The sequence below is a fragment of the Artemia sp. Qi Xiang Cuo genome, chromosome 8 (genome assembly GCF_049724085.1).
Source record: "Artemia sp. Qi Xiang Cuo chromosome 8, ASM4972408v1, whole genome shotgun sequence".
Classification (NCBI taxonomy): domain Eukaryota; kingdom Metazoa; phylum Arthropoda; class Branchiopoda; order Anostraca; family Artemiidae; genus Artemia; species Artemia sp. Qi Xiang Cuo.
Window position 1 is genome coordinate 35,448,695 of NC_142801.1, and position 20,659 is coordinate 35,469,353.

The window sequence follows — 20,659 nt, forward strand, 5'->3', positions numbered from 1 at the left end:
AACAGAAACTTTGACACTTCCTTCTTGTTGTTGTTCAAGCCAGATGTTACGAGTGTCCGGGAAACAGTATTTGTTATTGTTGTTTCCAAGCCAAATGTTACGAGTTCCCGGGAAACAGTTAATTAATGTCTGACAGATGACGTCAAGTTAATTAATGTCCTTTGCATTTCCAAAGAGAATTGTCTAGGAGAAACAGTTAGATCACACATGATGTCATGATTGATTGATTGACACGAAAGGGAAATTAATTTGTTGTTTCTAACAAGAGAATCGTTTCCGAGCAGACGTATTGATCTTAGCGCGCGAAAAGGTTTCCAAATAATTTGAAATGCATTGGCGCAGAGATGCCAAACAAAAGGAACATGCCGAAATTCCGTTTAGGGATAATTTTGGCGAAACCGTTTATCTATTTTATGGAACTATTTCGGCGAAACAGCTAGAGACATTTTAAAAGGTGATTTTTGAAGAGATTTTGGAAGAGAATTTGAGTGTGGTCGTTATAATACACAAGTTTCAATTGAACAGTGTTGTGAGGTCCTCTACCCCAACCCCAAAGGGTTCCGATCCCCCTACCACATCTCCGAAGGAAGCCTCCGGTCCTCAAAGGTCCCCAAGGCTCCCAAAGGCCCACACCCCGCCCCCAAAGGTCCACCAGGCACCCACAGGGCCCAAGACCCCCAACCGACCCACCCGGCCCCAAAGGGCCCACACGGTGCACAAGGGCCCCCCCCGGAGCCCCTAACGTCCTCCACCCGTCCCCAAAGCCCCTCTCCCGGTCCCCAAAGGTCCACCAGGCACCCAAAGGGCCCCAGACCCGAAAAAGGCCAAACCCGAGCCCCCCAAGGGCCGCCACCAGTCCCCAAAGGCCCTCTCCCGGGCCCAAAGGGCCACCCGGCACCCAAAGGGCCCCAGCCCCTAAAAAGACCAGACCCGAGCCCCCCACAGGCCCTCACCGGTCCCCAAAGGTCCACCAGACCCCCAAAAGCCCTCCACCGGTCCCCAAAGGCCCTCCCCAGGCTCCCAGGGCTCCCAAAGAACCCCGATGGCGCTACCCCAACCCCGAAGGAAGCCTCCGGGCCTCAAAGGTCCCCCAGGCTTCCAAAGGACCCACTGGACCTCCGAAGGCCCTCCCCTGGTCCCCAAAGGTCCACCGGGCTCCCAAAGGGACCACCGCACCCCCAAAGGGTCCCCCGGACCCCAAAGGTCCTCCCTAGGTCCTCAAGGGTCCCCCAGACCCCCAACGGACCCACCGGGCCCCAAAGGGCCCAATCGGTGCTCAAGGGCTCCCCGGACCCCCCAAAGGCCCATCGAGCTCCCAAAGGACCAACGGGGTCCCAAAGGCCCTCCACCGGTCCCCAACGGCCCCCCGGACCCCCAAAGGCCCTCCCTTTGCCCCCAAGGCCCTCCCCGTGCCCCAAAGGCCCTCCCCGGTCCCCAAAGGTCCACCAGAACCCCAAAAGCCCTCCCCCCGGCCCCCAAGGCCCTCCCCCGGTCCCCCAAGGCCCTCCCCCGGCTCCCCGGGCCCCCCAACGGCCCCCATTGATATAACCCAAACCCAAACGAAGCCACCCGGCCACAAAGGTCCCCCCCGCTCCCAAAGGCCCTCACCCGGTCCCCAAAGGTCCACCGGGCTCCCAAAGGGACCCCAGACCCCCAACGGACCCACCGGGCCCCCAAGGGCCCCATCGGTGCTCAAGGGCCCCCCGGACCCCCAAAGGTCCTCCACCCGTCCCCAAAGACCCTCTCCCGGTCCCCAAAGGGCCACCGGGCACCCAAAGGGCCCCAGCCCCGAAAAAGACCAGACCCGCGCCCCCAACGGTCCGCCACCAGTCCCCACCGGCCCACTCCCGGACCCAAAGGTCCTCCTGGCTCCCAAAGGGTCCCAGACCCTAAAAAGACCATACCTGAGCCCCCCAAAGGCCCTCACCGGTCCCCAAAGGTCCACCAGACCCCCAAAAGCCCTCCACCGGTCCCCAAAGGCTCTCTCCGGGCTCCCAGGGCTCCCAAAGGGCCCCGATTGCTCTACCCCAACCCCGAAGGAAGCCTTCCGGTCCTCAAAGGTCCCCCAGACTCCCAAAGGACCCACTGGACCCCCAAAGGCCCTCACCTGGTCCCCAAAGGTCCAGCGGGCTCCCACAGGGACCACCGGACCCCAACAGGGTCCACCGGACCCCAAAGGTCCTCCCCAGGTCCTCAAGGGTCGCCCCGACCCCCACCGGGCCCCAACGGGCCCCATCCGTGCCCACGGGCTCCCCGGACCCCCCAACGTCCGCCCCCGGTCCCCAAAGGTCCACCGGGCTCCCAAAGGACCAGTCGGTCCTCAAGGACCCTCTCAGACGTGCAAAGACCCTCCCCAGACCCCCAAAGGCTCATCTCGGTCCCCAAAGGTCCCCCCAGGCTCCCATATGACCACTCCACCCCTCCAGGGCCCCTGGATCCCCAAACGCCCTCCCCCGACCCCTCCAAAGAACCCCCACACCAATTTTAACACTTTTTATTGCTTTATTATATCCTTTAGAACAAGTTCCTTTCATAATGTACCTCCTAAACCCATTTTCCAACTTGAAGTACTTATCTTTTTCACCCACTTTCTCAATTAAAAAGAAATTAGTTTTTAATCAATTCTAATTTTCCAAATAATATAAAAATTTTCCACTTTAGTTCAGATCTGTCTCGAAGAGATGAAAAATTTAAAATACTATTCCAAATTTTTCGCAGAAGATAAAAAAAGTTCAAGTTTTCTTCTGAATTTTACTAAAGAACAAAATTCAATTCTAATTTCTCCAGAGAAAATAAAAATCTTCCACTTCAGTTCTTTATTTCACAAAGACATAAAGAAATTTAAAGTTCAATTCTAAATTTTTCGGTGGAAGATAGGAAAAGCAATACCATACTTGTGATTATTTTCCCGGCAGATAAAAAGTTCTAGTTCAATTTACAGTTTCCTCAACGAAGTGAAGAAAAATTCAAGTTCTCTTCTGAATTTTACCAAAGAATAAAATTCAATTCTAATTTCACCAGAGAAAATAAAAATCTTCCACTTCAGTTCTGTATTTCATAAAGACATAAAGAAATTTAAAGTTCAATTATTATTTTTTCTGATGTAGATAGAAAAATCAAGCACAGAATTGTTATTCTATCACCGTACGATAAAGAGTTCTAGTACACTTTAAAATGTCCTCACGAAAGTAACGGACAGTTAATTCAAGATTCTAACATTTCAAAAATTCCAAATTCTCAAATATTTAATAACGAGACAACAAACATCGTCAACTACAGTTCTTTATTTCACAAAGACATAAAGAAATTTAAAGTACAATTCTAAATTTTTCGGTGGAAGATAGAAAAAGTAATACCATACTTGTGAATATTTGCCCGGAAGATAAAAAGTTCTAGTTCAATTTACATTTTCCTCAACGAAGTGAAGTAATGTTCAAGTTTTCTTCTGAATTTTACCAAAGAACAATATTCAATTCTAATTTCACCAGAGAAAATAAAAATCTTCCACTTCAGTTCTTTATTTCACAAAGACATAAAGAAATTTAAAGTTCAATTCTAAATTTTTCTGTGGAAGATAGAAAAAGTAATACAATACATTTGAATATTTTCACGGAAGATAAAAAGTTCTAGTTCAATTTAAAATTTTCTCAACGAAGTCAAGGAAAGTTCAAGTTCTCTTCTGAATTTTACTAAAGAACACAATTCAATTCTAATTTCACCAGAGAAAATAAAAATCTTCCACTTCAGTTCTTTATTTCACAAAGACATAAAGAAATTCAAAGTTCAATTCTAAATTTTTCGGTGGAAGATAGAAAAAGTAATACCATACCTGTGAATATTTTCACGGAAGATAAAAAGTTCTAGTTCAATTTAAAATTTCCTCAATGAAGTCAAGGAAAGTTCAAGTTCTCTTCTGAATTTTACCACAGAACATGCTTCAATTCTAATTTTTTCAGAGAAAACAAAAATCTTCCACTTCAGTTCTTTATTTCACAAAGACATAAAGAAATTTAAAGTACAATTCTAAATTTTTCGGAGGATGATAGAAAAAGTAACACCATACTTGTGAATATTTTCCCGGAAGATAAAAAGTTCTAGTTAAATTGAAAATTTACTCAAAGAAGTCAAGGAAAATTTATGATCTCTTATAAATTTTACCAAAGAAAAAAATTCAATTCTAATTTCACCAGAGAAAACAAAAATCTTCCACTTCAGTTCTTTATTTCACAAAGACATAAAGAAATTTAAAGTTCAATTCTAAATTTTTCGGTGGAAGATAGAAAAAGTAATACCATACTTGTGAATATTTTCCCGTAAGATAAAAAGTTCTAGTTCAATTTACAGTTTCCTCAATGAAGTCAAGTAAATTTCAAGTTCTCTTCTGATTTTTACAAAAGAACAAACTTCAATTATAATTTCTGCAGAGAAAATAAAAATCTTCCACTTCAGTTATTTATTTCACAAAGACATAAAGAAATTTAAAGTTCAATTCTAAATTTTTCGGTGGAAGATAGAAAAATTAATACCATACTTTTTAATATTTTCCCTGAATATAAAAAGTTCTATTTCTATTTAAACTTTACTCAACGAAGTCAAGTAATGTTCAATTTCTCTTATGAATTTTACCAAATAACAATATTCAATTCTAATGTCTACAGAGAAAACAAAAATCTCCCTCTTCAGTTCTTTAATTCACAAAGACATAAATAAATTTAAAGTAAAATTCTAATTTTTAGTTGGTCAATAGAAAAATCAATACCATACTTGTGACTATTTTCCCGGAAAATAATAAGTTCTAGTTAAATTTAAAATTTCCTCAACGAATTGAAGGAAAGTTCAAGTTCTCTTCTGAATTTTACTAAAGAAAAAAATTAAATACTAATTTCACCAGAGAAAATAAAAATCTTCAACTTCAGTTCTCTATTTCACAAAGACATAAAGAAATAAAAATTTCAATTCTAAATATTTAGGAGTAAGATATACAAAGTAATAACATACCTGTGAATATTTTCACTTAAGATAAAAAGTTCTAGTTAATTTTAAAATTTTCTCAACGAAGTGAATTAATGTTCAATGTCTATTATGAAATTTACTAAATAATAAAAGTCAATACTAATTACACCAGAGAAAATAAAAATCTTCCACTTCAGGTCTCTATTTCACAACGACATAAAGAAATTCAAAGTAAAATTAGAATTATTTCGGTGGAAGATAGAAATAGTATTACCATACCTGTGAATATTTTCACGGACGAGACAAAGTTCTAGTTCAATTTAAAATTTTCTCAACGAAGTCAAGGAAAGTTCAAGTTCTCTTCTGAATTTTCTCAATGAACACACTTCAATTCTAATTTCTCCAGAGAAAATAAAAATCTTCCACTTCAGTTCTTTATTTCACAAAGACATAAAGAAATTTAAAGTTCAATTCAAAATTTTTCGGTGGAAGATAGAAAAAGTAATACCATACTTGTGAATATTTTCCCGGAAGATAAAAAGTTCTAGTTCAATTTACAGTTTACTCAATGAAGTCAAGGAAATTTCAAGTTCTCTTCTGAATTTTACCAAAGAACATGCTTCAATTCTAATTTCTCCAGAGAAAACAAAAATCTTCCACTTCAGTTCTTTATTTCGCAAAGACATAAAGAAATTTAAAGTTCAATTCTAAATTTTCGGTGGAAGATAGAAAAAGCAATACCATACTTGTGAAATATTTTCCCGGAAGATAAAAAGTTCTAGTTCAATTTTAAATTTTCTCAACGAAGTCAAGGAAAGTTTAAGTTCTCAACTGAACTTTACCAAAGAACACGCTTCAATTCTAATTTTTTCAGAGAAAACAAAAATCTTCCTCTTCAGTTCTTTATTTCACAAAGACATAAAGAAATTTAAAGTTCAATTCTAATTTTTCGGTGGGTGATAGAAAAATTAATGCCATACTTGTGATTATTTTCACGGAAGATAAAAAGTTCTACTTCAATTTTAAATTTCCCCGGAAGATAAAAAGTTCTAGTTAAACTTGCTATTATCTTTGTGAAAACACGCAAACTCAGAAAAAATGATCAATGTTCCTTTAGTACCTATGCAATTAGACTAAAAATGAAGATATTTATGCAGAGTTTCAACTCGCTATGGCTAAGTTTGCTAAAAACAAGCTATTTTCTTGCGAAAACACATAAAATCAGAAAAAATGTTCAATGTTCCTTAAGCACCTACGCAATTAGGCTTAAATGAAGATATTTATGCAGAGTTTCAACTCGATATGGCTAAGTTTGATAAAAACAAGCTATTTTCTTGCGAAAACACACGAAATCAGAAAAAATATTGGTAGGTTAGGTTAAGTTAGATTAGGTTAGGTTAGCCTACGTACGCGCGCATATATGTTATGTTTGGTTAGATTAAGTTAGATTAGGTTAAGTTAGGTTAGGTTAGATTAAGTTAGGTTAGGCTAGGTTAGCCTACATACGCGCGCGTATGTAGGCTAACCTAGCCTAACCTAACTTAATCTAACCTAACCTAACTTAACCTAATCTAACTTAATCTAACCTAACTTAACCTATATGCGCGCGTACGTAGGCTAACCTAACCTAATCTAACTTAACCTAACCTAACAATATTTTTTCTGATTTCGTGTGTTTTCGCAAGAAAATAGCTTGTTTTTAGCAAACTTAGCCATATCGAGTTGAAACTCTGCATAAATATCTTCATTTAAGCCTAATTTAGTAGGTTATTAATGAACATTGAACATTTTTTTCTGATTTTGTGTGTTTTCGCAAGAAAATAGCTTGTTTTTAGCAAACTTAGCCATAGCGAGTTGAAACACTGCATAAATATCTTCATTTTTAGTCTAATTTCATAGGTACTAAATGAACATTGAACATTTTTTCTGTGTTTGTGTGTTTTCACAAAGATAAGATCAAGTTGAACTAAAACTTTTTATCTTCCGTTTAATTTTGAAATTGAATTAGAAATTTATATCTTCAGTGAAAATAATCACAAGTACGTAATTAATTGTTCTATAAAACACCGAAAAATTAGACTTGAACTTTAAATTTCTCTATGTCTTTGTGAAATAAAGAACTGAAGAGGAAGATTTTTGTTTTCTCTGAAAAAATTAGAATTGAAGCGTGTTCTTTGGTAAAATTCAGAAGAGAACTTGAACTTTCCTTGACTTCGTTGAGAAAATTTTAAATTGAACTAGAACTTTTTATCTTCCGTGAAAATATTCACAAGTATGGTATTGCTTTTTCTATCTTCCACCGAAAATTTAGAATTGAACTTTAAATTTCTTTATGTCTTTGCGAAATAAAGAACTGAAGTGGAAGATTTTTGTTTTCTCTGGAGAAATTAGAATTGAAGCATGTTCTTTGGTAAAATTTAGAACAGAACTTGAAATTTCCTTGACTACTTTGAGGAAACTGTAAATTGAACTAGAACTTTTTATCTTCCGGGAAAATATTCACAGGTATGGTATTGCTTTTTCTATCTTCCACCGAAAAATTTAGAATTGAACTTTAAATTTCTTTATGTCTTTGTGAAATAGAGAACTGAAGTGGAAGATTTTTATTTTCTCTGGAGAAATTAGAATTGAAGTGTGTTCATTGAGAAAATTCAGAAGAGAACTTGAACTTTCCTTGACTTCATTGAGAAAATTTTAAATTGAACTAGAACTTATTATCTTACGTGAAAATATTCGCAGGTATGGTATTACTTTTTCTATCTTCCACCGAAAAATTTAGAATTGAACTTTAAATTTATTTATGTCTTTGTGAAATAGAGAAATGAAGTGGAAGATTTTTATTTTCTCTGGTGACATTAGAATTGATTTTTGTTCTTTAGTAAAATTCAGAAGAGAACTTGAACTTTACTTGACTTCGTTGAGTAAATTTAAAATTTAACTAGAACTTTTTATCTTCCGTGAAAATATTCACAGGTATGGTATTACTTTTTCTATCATCCACCTAAAAAATTAGAATTGAACTTTAAATTTCTTTATGTCTTTGTGAAATAGAGAATTGAAGTGGAAGATTTTTATTTTCTCTGGTGAAATTAGTATTGAATTTTGTTCTTTAGTAAAATTCAGAAGAGAACTTGAACTTTTATTCACTTCGTTGAGGAAATTTTAAATTGAACTAGAACTTTTTATTTTCCGGGAAAATATTCACAAGTATGGTATTGCTTTTTCTATATTCAACCGAAAAATTATAATTGTAATTTAAATTTATTTATGTATTTGTGAAATAAATAACTGAAGTGTAAGATTTTTAATGTCTCTGAAAAAATTAGAATTGAAGCGTTTTCTTTGGTAAAATTCAGTTGAGATCTTGAACTTTCCTTGACTTCATTGAGGAAACTGTAAATTGAACTAGAACTTTTTATCTTCCGGGAAAATATTCACAAGGATGGTATTAATTTTTCTATCTTCCACCGAAAAATTTAGAATTGAACTTTAAATTTCTTTATGTCTTTGTGAAATAAGGAACTGAAGTGGAAGATTTTTATTTTCTCTGGTGAAATTAGAAATTGAATTTTATTATTTGGTAAAATTCAGAAGAGAACTTGAATTTTTCTTCACTTCGTTGAGAAATTTTTAAATTGAACTAGAACTTTTTATCTTCCGGGAAAATATTCACAAGTATGGTATTGCTTTTTCTATCTTCCTCCGAAAAATTTAGAATTGTACTTTAAATTTCTTTATGTCTTTGTGAAATAAAGAACTGAAGTGGAAGATTTTTGTTTTCTCTGAAAAAATTAGAATTGAAGCATGTTCTGTGGTAAAATTCAGAAGAGAACTTGAACTTTCCTTGACTTCATTGAGGAAATTTTAAATTGAACTAGAACTTTTTATCTTCCGTGAAAATATTCACAGGTATGGTATTACTTTTTCTATCTTCCACCGAAAAATTTAGAATTGAACTTTGAATTTCTTTATGTCTTTGTGAAATAGAGAACTGAAGTGGAAGATTTTTATTTTCTCTGGTGAAATTAGAATTGAATTTTGTTCTTTAGTAAAATTCAGAAGAGAACTTGAACTTTCCTTGACTTCGTTGAGAAAATTTTAAATTGAACTAGAACCTTTTATCTTCCGTGAAAATATTCACAGGTATGGTATTACTTTTTCTATCTTCCACCGAAAAATTTAGAATTGTACTTTAAATTTCTTTATGTCTTTGTGAAATAGAGAACTGAAGTGGAAGATTTTTATTTTCTCTGGTGAAATTAGAATTGAATTTTGTTCTTTGGTAAAATTCAGAAGAGAACTTGAACATTTCTTCACTTCTTTGAGTAAATTGTAATTTGAACTATAACTTTTTATTTTACGGGAAAATATTCACAAGTATGGTATTGCTTTTTCTATCTTCCACCGAAAAATTTAGAATTGAACTTTAAATTTCTTTATGTCTTTGTGAAATAAAGAACTGAAGTGGAAGATTTTTGTTTTCTCTGGTGAAATTAGAATTGAATTTTGTTCTTTGGTAAAATTCAGAAGAGAACTTGAACTTTCCTTGACTTCGTTGAGAAAACTTTAAATTGAACTAGAACTTTTTATCTTCCGGGAAAATATTCACAAGTATGGTATTACTTTTTCTATCTTCCACCGAAAAATTTAGAATTGAACTTTAAATTTCTTTATGTCTTTATGAAATAAAGAACTGAAGTGGAAGATTTTTGTTTTCTCTGGTGAAATTAGAATTGAATTTTATTCTTTGGTAAAATTCAGAAGAGAACTTGAATTTTTCTTCACTTCGTTGAGGAAACTGTAAATTGAACTAGAACTTTTTATCTTCAGGGAAAATATTCACAGGTATGGTATTACTTTTTCTATCTTCCACCGAAAAATTTAGAATTGAACTTTAAATTTCTTTATGTCTTTGTGAAATAAAGAACTGAAGTGGAAGATTTTTATTTTCTCTGGTGAAATTAGAATTGAATTTTGTTCTTTAGTAAAATTCAGAAGAAAACTTGAACTTTTTTTATCTTCTGCGAAAAATTTGGAATAGTATTTTAAATTTTTCATCTCTTCGAGACAGATCTGAACTAAAGTGGAAAATTTTTATATTATTTGGAAAATTAGAATTGATTAAAAACTAATTTCTTTTTCATTGAGAAAGTGGGTGAAAAAGATAAGTACTTCAAGTTGGAAAATGGGTTTAGGAGGGACATTATGAAAGGAACTTCACTTCGTTGAAGGATAAAAAAAAAGGATAAAATAATAAAGCCAATATAATAATAAAGGATATAATAACGCCTTAAAAAGTTTTAAAATGGGCGTGGGGTTCCTTGGGTGGGTTCCGGGGAGGGGTTTTGGGTATCCTGGGGCCCTTGAGGGGTGGAGTGGTCATATGGGCGCCTGTGGGGACCTTTGGGGACCGAGATGAGCCTTTGGGGGTCTGGGGTGGGTCTTTGCACGTCTGAGAGGGTCCTTGAGGACCGACTGGTCCTTTGGGAGCCCGGTGGACCTTTGAGGACCGGGGGAGGGCCTTTGGGGGTCCGGGGAGCCCTTGTGCACCGATTGGGCCCTTGGGGGTTCGGTGGGTCCGTTGGGTGTCGGGGTGAACCTTGAGGCCCTGGGGCGGACCTTTGGGGTCCGGGGGACCCTTTGGGGGTCCTGTTGTCCCTCTGGGAGCCCTGTGGTCCTGTGTGGACCAGTGGAGGGCCTGTGGGGGTCCTGGGGGTCCGGTGGGAGCGGGGTGGACCTGATAGTACAGGAGGACTCTGTCTTGGGTGGGGGAGAGTACGCTTGCCACTTGCGTATCCAGTGGATCCCGGTGAGGGACGGGGGGGACCGGGGGAGGGGGGGTGGGGATCGTGGGTCGCGGGGGTTCCAGGTGCGGTTATGTGGGGGGGCTCGGGGAGGGCGTTGGTAGGGGGGGGGGCCCTGGGGGTGCGTGGGGCACCTTTGGGACCGGGAGTGGGCCGTTGGGGACTGGTGGTGGACCTTTGGGGGCACGGGTATTGCCTTTTTAGGGTCTGGGGCCCTTTGGGAGCCTGGGGACCTTTGGGGACTAGGTGAGGGTCTTTGGGGACTGGTGGAGGACCTTTGGGGGTCCGGGGGGCCCTTGAGCACCGAGTGGGCCCTTTGGGGCCTGGTGGGTCCGTTGGGGGTCTGGGGTCCCTTTGGGAGCCCGGTGGACCGTTGGGGACCGGGTGAGGGCCTTTGGGAGCCTGGGGGACCTTTGTGTACCGGAGGCTTCCTTCGGGGTTGGGTTCGAGCAATGGGGGCCCTTTGGGGGCCCTGGGTGCCGGGGGTGGGCCTTTGGGGACGGGGGGTGGGCCTTTGGGGACCGGGGGTGGGCTTTTGGGGTTCTGGTGGACCTTTGGGGACCGGGGAGGGCTTTGGGGGCACAGGGAGGGCCTTTGGGGCACAGGGAGGGCCTTTGGGGGTCCGGGGGGCAGTTGGGGACCGGTGGAGGGCCTTTGGGACCCCGTTGGTCCTTTGGGAGCTCGATGGGCCTTTGGGGGGTCCGGGGAGCCTTTGAGCACCGATTGGGCCCTTTGGGGCCCGGTGGGTCCGTTGGGGGTCTGGGCGACCCTTGAGGACCTAGGGAGGACCTTTGGGGTCCGGGGGACCCTTTGGGGGTCCGGTGGTCCCTTTGGGAGCCCGGTGGACCTTTGGGGACCAGGTGAGGGCCTGCGGAGGTCCCGTGGGTCCTTTGGAAGCCTGGGGGACCTTTGAGGACCGGAGGCTTCCTTCGGGGTTGGGGTAGCGCAATCGGGGTCCTTTGGGAGCCCTGGGAGCCCGGGGAGGGCCTTTGGGGACCGGTGGAGGGCTTTTGGGGGTCTGGTGGACCTTTGGGGACAGGTGAGGGCCTTTGGGGGGCTCGGGTATGGTCTTTGTAGGGTCTGGGGCCCGTTGGGTGCCTGGTGGACCTGTGGGACCGGGAGAGTGCCTTTGGGGACTGGTGGAGGCCCTTGGGGGGCTCGGGTCTGGCCTTTTGAGGGGGGGGGGCCCTTTGGGGGCCGGGGGGACCTTTGGGGACAGGGTGAGGGGATTTGGGAACGGGTGGAGGACATTTGGGGCTCCGGGGGGCCCTTGAGCCCCGATTGGGCCCTTTGGGGCCCGGTGGGTCCTTTGGGGGTCTGGGGTCCCTTTGGGAGCCCGGTGGACCTTTGGGGACCGGGTGAGGGCCTTTGGGAGCCTGGGGGACCTTTGCGGACCGGTGGCTTCCTTCGGGGTTGTGGTAGGGGGATCGGAACCTTTGGGGTTGGGGTAGAGGACCTCACAACACTGTTCAAATGAAACTTGTGTATTATAAGGACCACACTCAAATTCTCTTCCAAAATCTCTTCAAAAATCATCTTTTAAAATGTCTCTAGCTGTTTCGCCGAAATAGTTCCATAAAATAGCTAAAATGGTTTCGCCAAAATTATCCCTAAACGGAATTTCGGCATGTTCCTTTTGTTTGGCATCTCTGCGCCAATGCATTTCAAATTATTTGGAAACTTTTTCGCGCGCTAAGATCAAAACGTCTGCTCGGAAACGATTCTCTTGTTAGAAACAACAAATTAATTTCCCTTTCGTGTCAATCAATCAATCATGACATCATGTGTGATCTAACTGTTTCTCCTAGACAATTCTCTTTGGAAATGCAAAGGACATTAATTAACTTGACGTCATCTGTCAGACATTAATTAACTGTTTCCCGGGAACTCGTAACATTTGGCTTGGAAACAACAATAACAAATACTGTTTCCCGGACACTCGTAACATCTGGCTTGAACAACAACAAGAAGGAAGTGACAAAGTTCCTGTTTTTCCATTCTCACTGACAAAATCCATAAAAACATCAAATAATCAACACACATAACCATCCATAAAACCAGACAAAAATGTGACAAACTTTATGTTTTTTCATTCTCACTGACAAAGTACATGAAACAGACAAAATAAATGGTTTTTAAAGTGAGAAAATTCCTGTTTTTTCATTCTCACTGACAAAGTCCATAAAACCATCAAATAATCAACACACATAACCATCCATGAAAACATCCATAAATGTGACAAACTTCTTGTTTTTTCATTCTCACTGACAAAATCCATAAAACCATCCATAAATGTGACAAAATTCCTGTTTTTCAAATTCTCACTGACAAAGTCCATAAACCACGTGGTTCTATGCCCATATATGGAGCCCCACCCGGAGTAGAACCCCCATCTCTACTAATAAAATATATATAACACAAACTAGGAGGAGAAAGCCAATTTGGAAATGCAATTAGTTAGTCTTCAGCTTTTGATACCAGATCAGCCATTAATAGAAACTATTGAGTATTCACCGATACCAATCATTATGTAATTCTGATATTAATGACTTCTTCATTGCCTTTATTAAAACAAAAACCAACATTTTTTTAAACTGAAAGTAAGGAGCAACATTACAACTTAAAACAAACAGAAGTTATTCCGTATATGAAAGGGGCTGTCCCCTCCTCAACGCCCCGCTCTTTACGCTAAAGTTTGATTCTTTTTCACAACTATACTATATAAAACAATAAAAACTTAAGCGTGAAGAGTAGGGCGTTGAGGAGGGGACAGCGCCTTTGATATGCGGAATAATTTCTGTTCGGTTTAAATTTTAATGACACTCCTAACTTCCCGTTAAAAAACTAGTTTGTTTATTTAATTTCTGAACGTTTTTAACTTAATGCAGGTTTGAATTTGGCTCACTGTATATGAATAATTAAAACGAAATTTACATATTAATTTTACTCTTTTTTTAACTAATAATAACCTTATGATAACCTAAGTTTGATTTTTTTTTTTCCAGTTGCTTAAGAATGACACCTGAATCACAAAGGCTGTTTAATTAGAATAGTAACCTCCTTTAAAAGCTAAAAAAAAACTTTAGCGTAAGAGCGAGCTATTGAAGAGAGGCAACCTATCTCATCTACATAATAATTTCTGTTCGTTTTAAGTTTTAATGTTGCTTCCTACTTTCAGTTGAAAAAAACTTGTTTTTTATTTAATTGCTGATCGTATTTTAAATAAAGTCGCGAAATCCAGCTTCTTCTCAACGAAAAATTCCCTTCCCCCGAAAAACCCCCTTCCAACGAAAAATTTCTCCATGGAAAGATTCTCCCATGTAACTTAAATTAGCGATACTTGCGGAACTAATTTTGCAAGGCACAGTAACAAACGGCCAAAGAGGTCCAATTTATTTTTTTGAAAATGAAATTCACAAGTTGAGCAATTCTCAAATCACTGAAATGAATGAAAGAAAAGATTTTTAAAAGATATACGTAATAATTTATGTTCGTTTTAAGTTCTAATGTTATTCCTTACTTTTAGTTGTAAGAAACTTGTTTTCTTTTTATTTAATAAAAACCACAAGCCGAAGGCATACAATATCTTTGGTTTATTATCACATACAAATCATAGTTATGAAGCTGCTTAAGGTAAAAATAAATATTAAGATTAGCCGGAAGATAACACAAATAAATTATTGCTTATGTTGGCCATTATTTAGCAAAATCCGAACTTTAGTGTAAAGAGCGAGGTATTGGCGAGGTGGCAAACTTCCTCATATATATAATATGAGGGGTTCACCCCCTCGTCAATACCTCGCTCTTTACGCTAAAGCTCATATTTTGTTTCAATTCTTTAAGAATGACCTCTGAATCGCAAAGGCCGTTTAATTAGAATAAATAGCTCTTTTGAAATTATTAAAAATACTTTATGGTTAATAGCGAGGTACTGACGAGAAAACGAACCCCTTCATATACGTAATAATTTCTGTTCGTTTTAAGCTTTAATGTTACTCCTTACTTTCAGTTGAACAATCTTGTTTTCTATTTAATTTCTAATTATTTTCTAAATAATGCTGGGAAACCCAGTGCCCCCTTCATGGAAATTCTCTTCCCCCATGAAAAATACCCCCATGAAAAATCCATGGAAAGATCCTCTCACGTAAATTCGATTTTTTAGAGTTTCGGTTAATATTGAGCCGGGTCGCTCCTTACTTACAGTTCGTTACAGTTTGATATTAGACGAGTCAAGGATTCTGCTTAAGACTTTCTAAATAGACAAAATTAAGCAAGATAGGTCTACGAAGAGAAACCAAACAAGCCCATGTACCTTTCTTCTTTATCTCCCAAATTTTCCATCTGTTATCTTTCTCAGTTGAGACAAGTAACTCAAAAAATTGACAGTGGGCCAAGAATCAAGTTAAAACTATAAAACCTGGACTTGTCTAGACAATATTTGCGTGACTTGAGACAAAAGCTCTAATCAAAGCTCTAAATGCTCCAATCAGGGTGGCATTAACCGCATGAGGCGGATGGATCCCACCTGAGGATTCTCAGTATCCAGGTTAATCCTGGCTCTATAAGAATCGAGGTCTAGGGTCGGTTGGGCTTGCAACCCTCCACCCGAGACCCATTGCAACGAATATCTCAGCAACTGCCTCGGATGACCAGTCTTCTTTTCTTCCATCCCCACCCTTGCTTGCCCCTGGACTGAGAAATGACCAGCGTTTGAATTTCCTTGACCAAGGTGGCCTCCGTATTGCCACTTGGAATGTACTGACATTGAATTTTCCCTGTGCTAAGACGCTTCTGGCGATGGAACTGAAGCGTTTCCACATATCTATTGCAGGGATAACAGAGACCCACCTAGTCGGAAATGGGAACGATTCCATAGGTGAGGGATACCGTCTATTCTGGTCTGGCCAGACAACCACCAGAAGGAACGGTGTCGGACTAGTTCTTGATGACAAGGCCAAGAAGTGTCTATTGTCATTTACTCCCGTATCGGATAGAATTGCCAATGATCGACTCAGTCAATACAAGGGAAAATGACGGTCCTTGTTTATTACGCCCCCACAAAGGAAGCCGACGCCAAAGCAAAAGACACCTTCTACTCTGCCCTGACGACTGAACTTGCTAAGATATCCCCACACGATATTGTCATCCTTCTGGGTGACCTTAGTGCAACTGTGAGCGACAACCATGACTTAAGGCGGCAAGTCATAGGACCAGTTGCACCAGACTCTCTAAATGAAAATGGGCTAAGGCTCCTACAACTCTTCAGCGTGCATAAACTTGTGATTACTAACACCCTGTTTACAAGGAAGGACATCCACAAATATACGTGGTACAGTAACGATGTCCGTACCAAAAAATTGATTGACTAAATAATGGTCTTACAGAGATGGAGGTCTTGGATTAGCAACTGCCGCACGTACAGGTCGGCTGAGATTGGTAACATAGACCATCGCCTCGTCGTCGCTAGCATACGATTAAGGCTCAAAGCCCAGCGCCCAGGACCAAGACCAGTCAAGATCGATGTCTCTCGCCACTGCGAGCAGGAAATGGGGTCCAAATACGCCATTGTGTTTCAAACCACTTTGACGCACTCCTACCATTTGAAAGTCGTGAGGACGCATGGCTCTCCTTAAAAAAAATGTCCTGGAGTCAGCGACAGTAAATGTTGGAAAGGAAAAGCGTGCTAATAAAGCATGGATCGAGTCAGATATGCTTGACGTCATAGAGCAGAGGCGCAAGGCAATGCTACAGGGTGACATGCCGACTTATAAAAGCCTCAGTGGCGTTCACAATAAACTTTAACAGCGAGATAAGAAGCTGTTAGTGGAAAGGAAGGTGATTGAAATGGAGGGTGCAGCCAAGAAAGGTGACGTTGGCAGTCTGTACAACCACCTCCGTGATCTCACAGGCGACAAAGCACCCTCGGTTGCATCTGTTGTATCTGTTGACGGCCAGCCACTTAGTGACGAAGCTGCCCAGGTCAGCCAATGGATAGACCACTTCTCAGGCCTCCTCAATGCCAAAGCTGTAGTGCCGACAGAAGAGGAACTAACCATCCTAGCCGCCAACACTCAGGAAGTACTGACAAATTACTACTGACGAACTACTATGTTGGATCCGTGCTGTTCAGTGATAGCTCCATAGATGAGGAGGTACGCAGTCGAATGTCAAAAGCCTCGTCTGTCGTCGCTCTCAAGTCGTTGCTGAGTCGGAAGACTCACTCTCTGGAGAACGCCGCACATATCTAGGCACACGATAATGGCCCCTTAAGTTGACAACCCTCAATATGATAGACGTCAGCCAGACGAAACAGCTCCGTCGAACTGAAGGACTTTGGCGGTATGGTTTGTGAGCAACGCAAGGTTACTTACGCTCACCTTCCAAAAGCCGTTCTCCATCCAGATAGCACAGCGTACACTGAGGTGGTTTGGACACCTCCCACGTATGCCGACGACAACCCCTGTCAGAATAATCTATGATTTCGACCCAAAAGCTTATGGCAGGTCCCACCCGAGAGGCAGACCCTGGACCAGGTGGAAGGATAGTCTCAATAAATTCCTGGAGATGGCCAACATTGCTGTCGACGAGGCCCCAATCTTAGCACCAAATCGGTCAGCCTGGAGGAGTAGAGTTGCGACGCTCTCTACGCCGCACCCAACGTGGCAGGAGCCCTAAGTCAAGTAAGTAAGTCATCCTCTGAAACCACTGAATCAGAATCAAAGAAAACAACTATAAAATTGGTTTAGATGGTATGTCTCTCATGGTTTGATGCAATAATAGGATTTAGCTCCAAATAGTTTTGAGTTTGACCCTATGAAGGCTTCTCAGAAAACAATTGACTAAATATTCAAATTTTGTCCAAAGTCTTGTTTACGTCAAACACTTCAAATCTTGAGCAGAAAAACGGAAAAATCTGGACGCTACCATTCAACTTACAACTATTGATCTATACAGTTTATCAGAAAAAAAAAATCAGGGATAAATGGGGCCAGTAGATCGAATCATATTTTAGTTGGGCCTGGGTATGATTTGAAAACGATGATAAACAAACTAAAACCAAGTTTTTTCCATGAAATCAAGGAGCAGCGTTAAAATTTAAAACGAACTGAAATTATTCAGCATATGAGGGGACTGCTCCTTCCTCAACCCCTAACTCTTTAAAAATTGATTTTTAATCCTGATTCTTTAAGAACAACTGCTAAAACACAAGGGACGTTGAATTAAAGTAAGAAGCTTTTTTAAAACACTAAAAATCATAGAATTTCGAGTGAGGCGTTAAGGAGGCCCCCTTCTTGTATGGAACAATTATTGTTTGTTTTAAGTTTCAATGTTACTCCTGACTTTCAGTTGAAAAAAATCTCCTTTTTTCATTAAATAGTTGTTGAAGACGAATTGACTTAATAGGTACGCAACCAAAGAAAAGAATATGAAACGTTACTTACAACGTCTATGATCTGCATTAATGTCATTCCAAGACTGATTTGTAACGGCTCAGATTCGTTTGCTGCAGGTCGTTCTAAAGTATTGTAATGATCCAGCAAATGATGCAATAACCTTTTTTCATGAGGTCCTTGAAATGACTCTGGAAAAATGAAAATCGTATAAAAAAATCAAATAATCACCGTTCAGACAACAAAGTTGAATGAATAGCTAGCCATTCAATGCATTTCACAAGATAAAAATGAATTGAAAGGGATCATCACTGTCTATTAAAAGGATTTTATTTCTGTTTGAACTTTTATTTAGTGTACCAAATTATCTTCTTTTGAAGTTTAAAACCATGCTTTGTATTTATCGACTAGTTAAGTTCGATTTTGATTTATAGATTCCGGGTCCAGATCTCAGATTCTGGACCATATGAATATATTTTATTTATTTGCTTTTTCTTTGCCATTATTTTTTCCTTCTCTATTACTACTTTTGCAGCATTGTCGTTTTTATTTGAATTGGTACAAAGGACATGAATGATATCCAACCGGCCCCTTTTTCACGCATTAATTTTGTTTTTGACCTTTTTTATATTGAGTTGTTAATTTGAAGGAGAGTGTACCAGCAAAAATGAATCACTTAAACCTAGATTTAAGGACAGCGCCTGCATTTTGATCTTTTGAATTATTCGATTGTAACTAGTATAGACTACTACCTGCCTCCCAGTTTTCCAGAAAATGCCGAATGTAAACGCACTTTAAACTGTATTTAGAAAAATTTAATGAAAATTACCAAATAATAAGATTTAAGAGAAAATACTAAATACTAAGATCAATACCCTAATTTATCGTTATTGTCACAATCCCCATCGTCTTTCCTAATGCCTAAAAAAGAGACGCATTCCGACACAGTCGCATCGGATTTCGCGGACTTTATTTTTTTCTTTAAACTCTCGGTGAACGTAAAGGGGGGGGGGGGGCCTTGACGCTTCATCCCATACTTGACAAAGATCGTCGCAGCCAAAGTTACGTTTTTGAGCCATTCCTCTTTTCATTTTTTACTGTTTTCAGAACGCTGAAAAGTCTTTCTGCAACGACATTTGAGCAGGGAAGTCCAAAAATAAACCGAATGACATGAAGAACGCTATTGAACTTTAGCACTCCACTTGGTGTCTTGATGGACGCCACCCAATTCCAAAAATCAATCGGGTTTCCGCCAGTAAGCAAACTGTCGTCTGGACTAAGCAGCATCAATGCCCGATACTCTTTTTTAACCAGCCCAAAATCCCACGAGGGGTGCCCGAGCTTTTGGCACAAAAGCCGCAACGATGGAATATCACCATCTGATGCGACGTTTGGGTTTACAATCTCTACAAAGTTGTAAATGTCTTGATCAAAGGGAAATCGGTCGACTAGCTGGGACATAGTTTCAATATATAATTTTTAGACAATCTCTTTGATGCTCTTGCATTTCTCCGTGAACTTGGTATCTTTTCCTTGTAAGGAAAACAGACGGGCGATCGCTTCTGGTCCCAGGTAAACTTTATAGGCGGGTAGGAAGAACTTTTCTCTTTTATGGTTCACAGACTGAACAGACTCAATTTCTTTCACATAGTCTTTTAACACGAAATTGTGACAAAGGCTCTTCACAACTTCTAGCACTTCTTTTTTAAGCAAGTAAAATCGTAAATGGGCATAGATGCTTCTATTTGTATCGGTCTATCATGTCGGTACTTCCACGTTGGTTATTTTGTTTCAAATTTCGCGGGTCTATCCATGTCCGACAAAACAAGAGTATTTGTCAATCGCTTTTGCCGAAATCCCGCCATTGTATCCAAAATTCCTATTTCCGTAACAAAAATCCATAGTCTCGGCAAGGAAAATAGTGTAAAATCCAAATTTGAAGTATAAACAAAGTACTAAAGTAGCTCTAAAAATATTAGCAGAGAAACATTCAAAAGAATGTAGTGTACTCTAAAATATAGTAGAAATCGAAGAACTGTTTCAAAGTAGCATAGTGGCTGCAGAGCGGCATAGTAGTTTTTTTTTAATGGTATCCAGGTTTTCAAAAAGCCTTATCTTCAGTATCACATAGTATCTTCAGTATTACAAATGGCTAAGGTTAAGTTGTAAATTTCAAGGAATATTGAAGGTGATGTTTGACGAAATCGAAAGACAGTAGTTCTATCCAAGGTTTCAGAAGGGCGCATCTTAGCGTATCTATATTGATCTCGGGAGGATCTACAGGAAAAAAAATTGAAACTCTTAGGAAATGAAAGGGGTGTGTCAAATAATACTATTTGTATCCGGGTTGCAAAAAAGACATATTTTCAATATTCCAGGATCAGCTAGTGATGGCTATTAAGATAGAACATTCAGAGAATGTTAAGGAGGACTTTATCATAATACAACTATGTGAATCTCCAATGTCAAAAGGGTGAATCTGCAATATCTAAGGGTTGGCTAATGGTAGCC

The 20,659-nt window shown here is 40.0% G+C and overlaps 1 protein-coding gene across 10 annotated transcripts in view; it reads right to left on the reverse strand.

Moving 5' to 3' along the window:
• The window catches only part of nAChRalpha6 (nicotinic acetylcholine receptor alpha6), a 308,906-nt gene that overhangs the window by 244,189 nt on the left and 44,058 nt on the right, over positions 1-20,659 (reverse strand). For all 10 annotated transcript variants that reach the window (XM_089093391.1, XM_089093392.1, XM_089093388.1 and 7 more), the window contains exon 3: positions 18,200-18,339. In XM_089093391.1, coding sequence (XP_088949517.1) covers positions 18,200-18,339 — 140 coding nt within the window. The remainder of the gene's footprint in view (positions 1-18,199; positions 18,340-20,659) is intronic.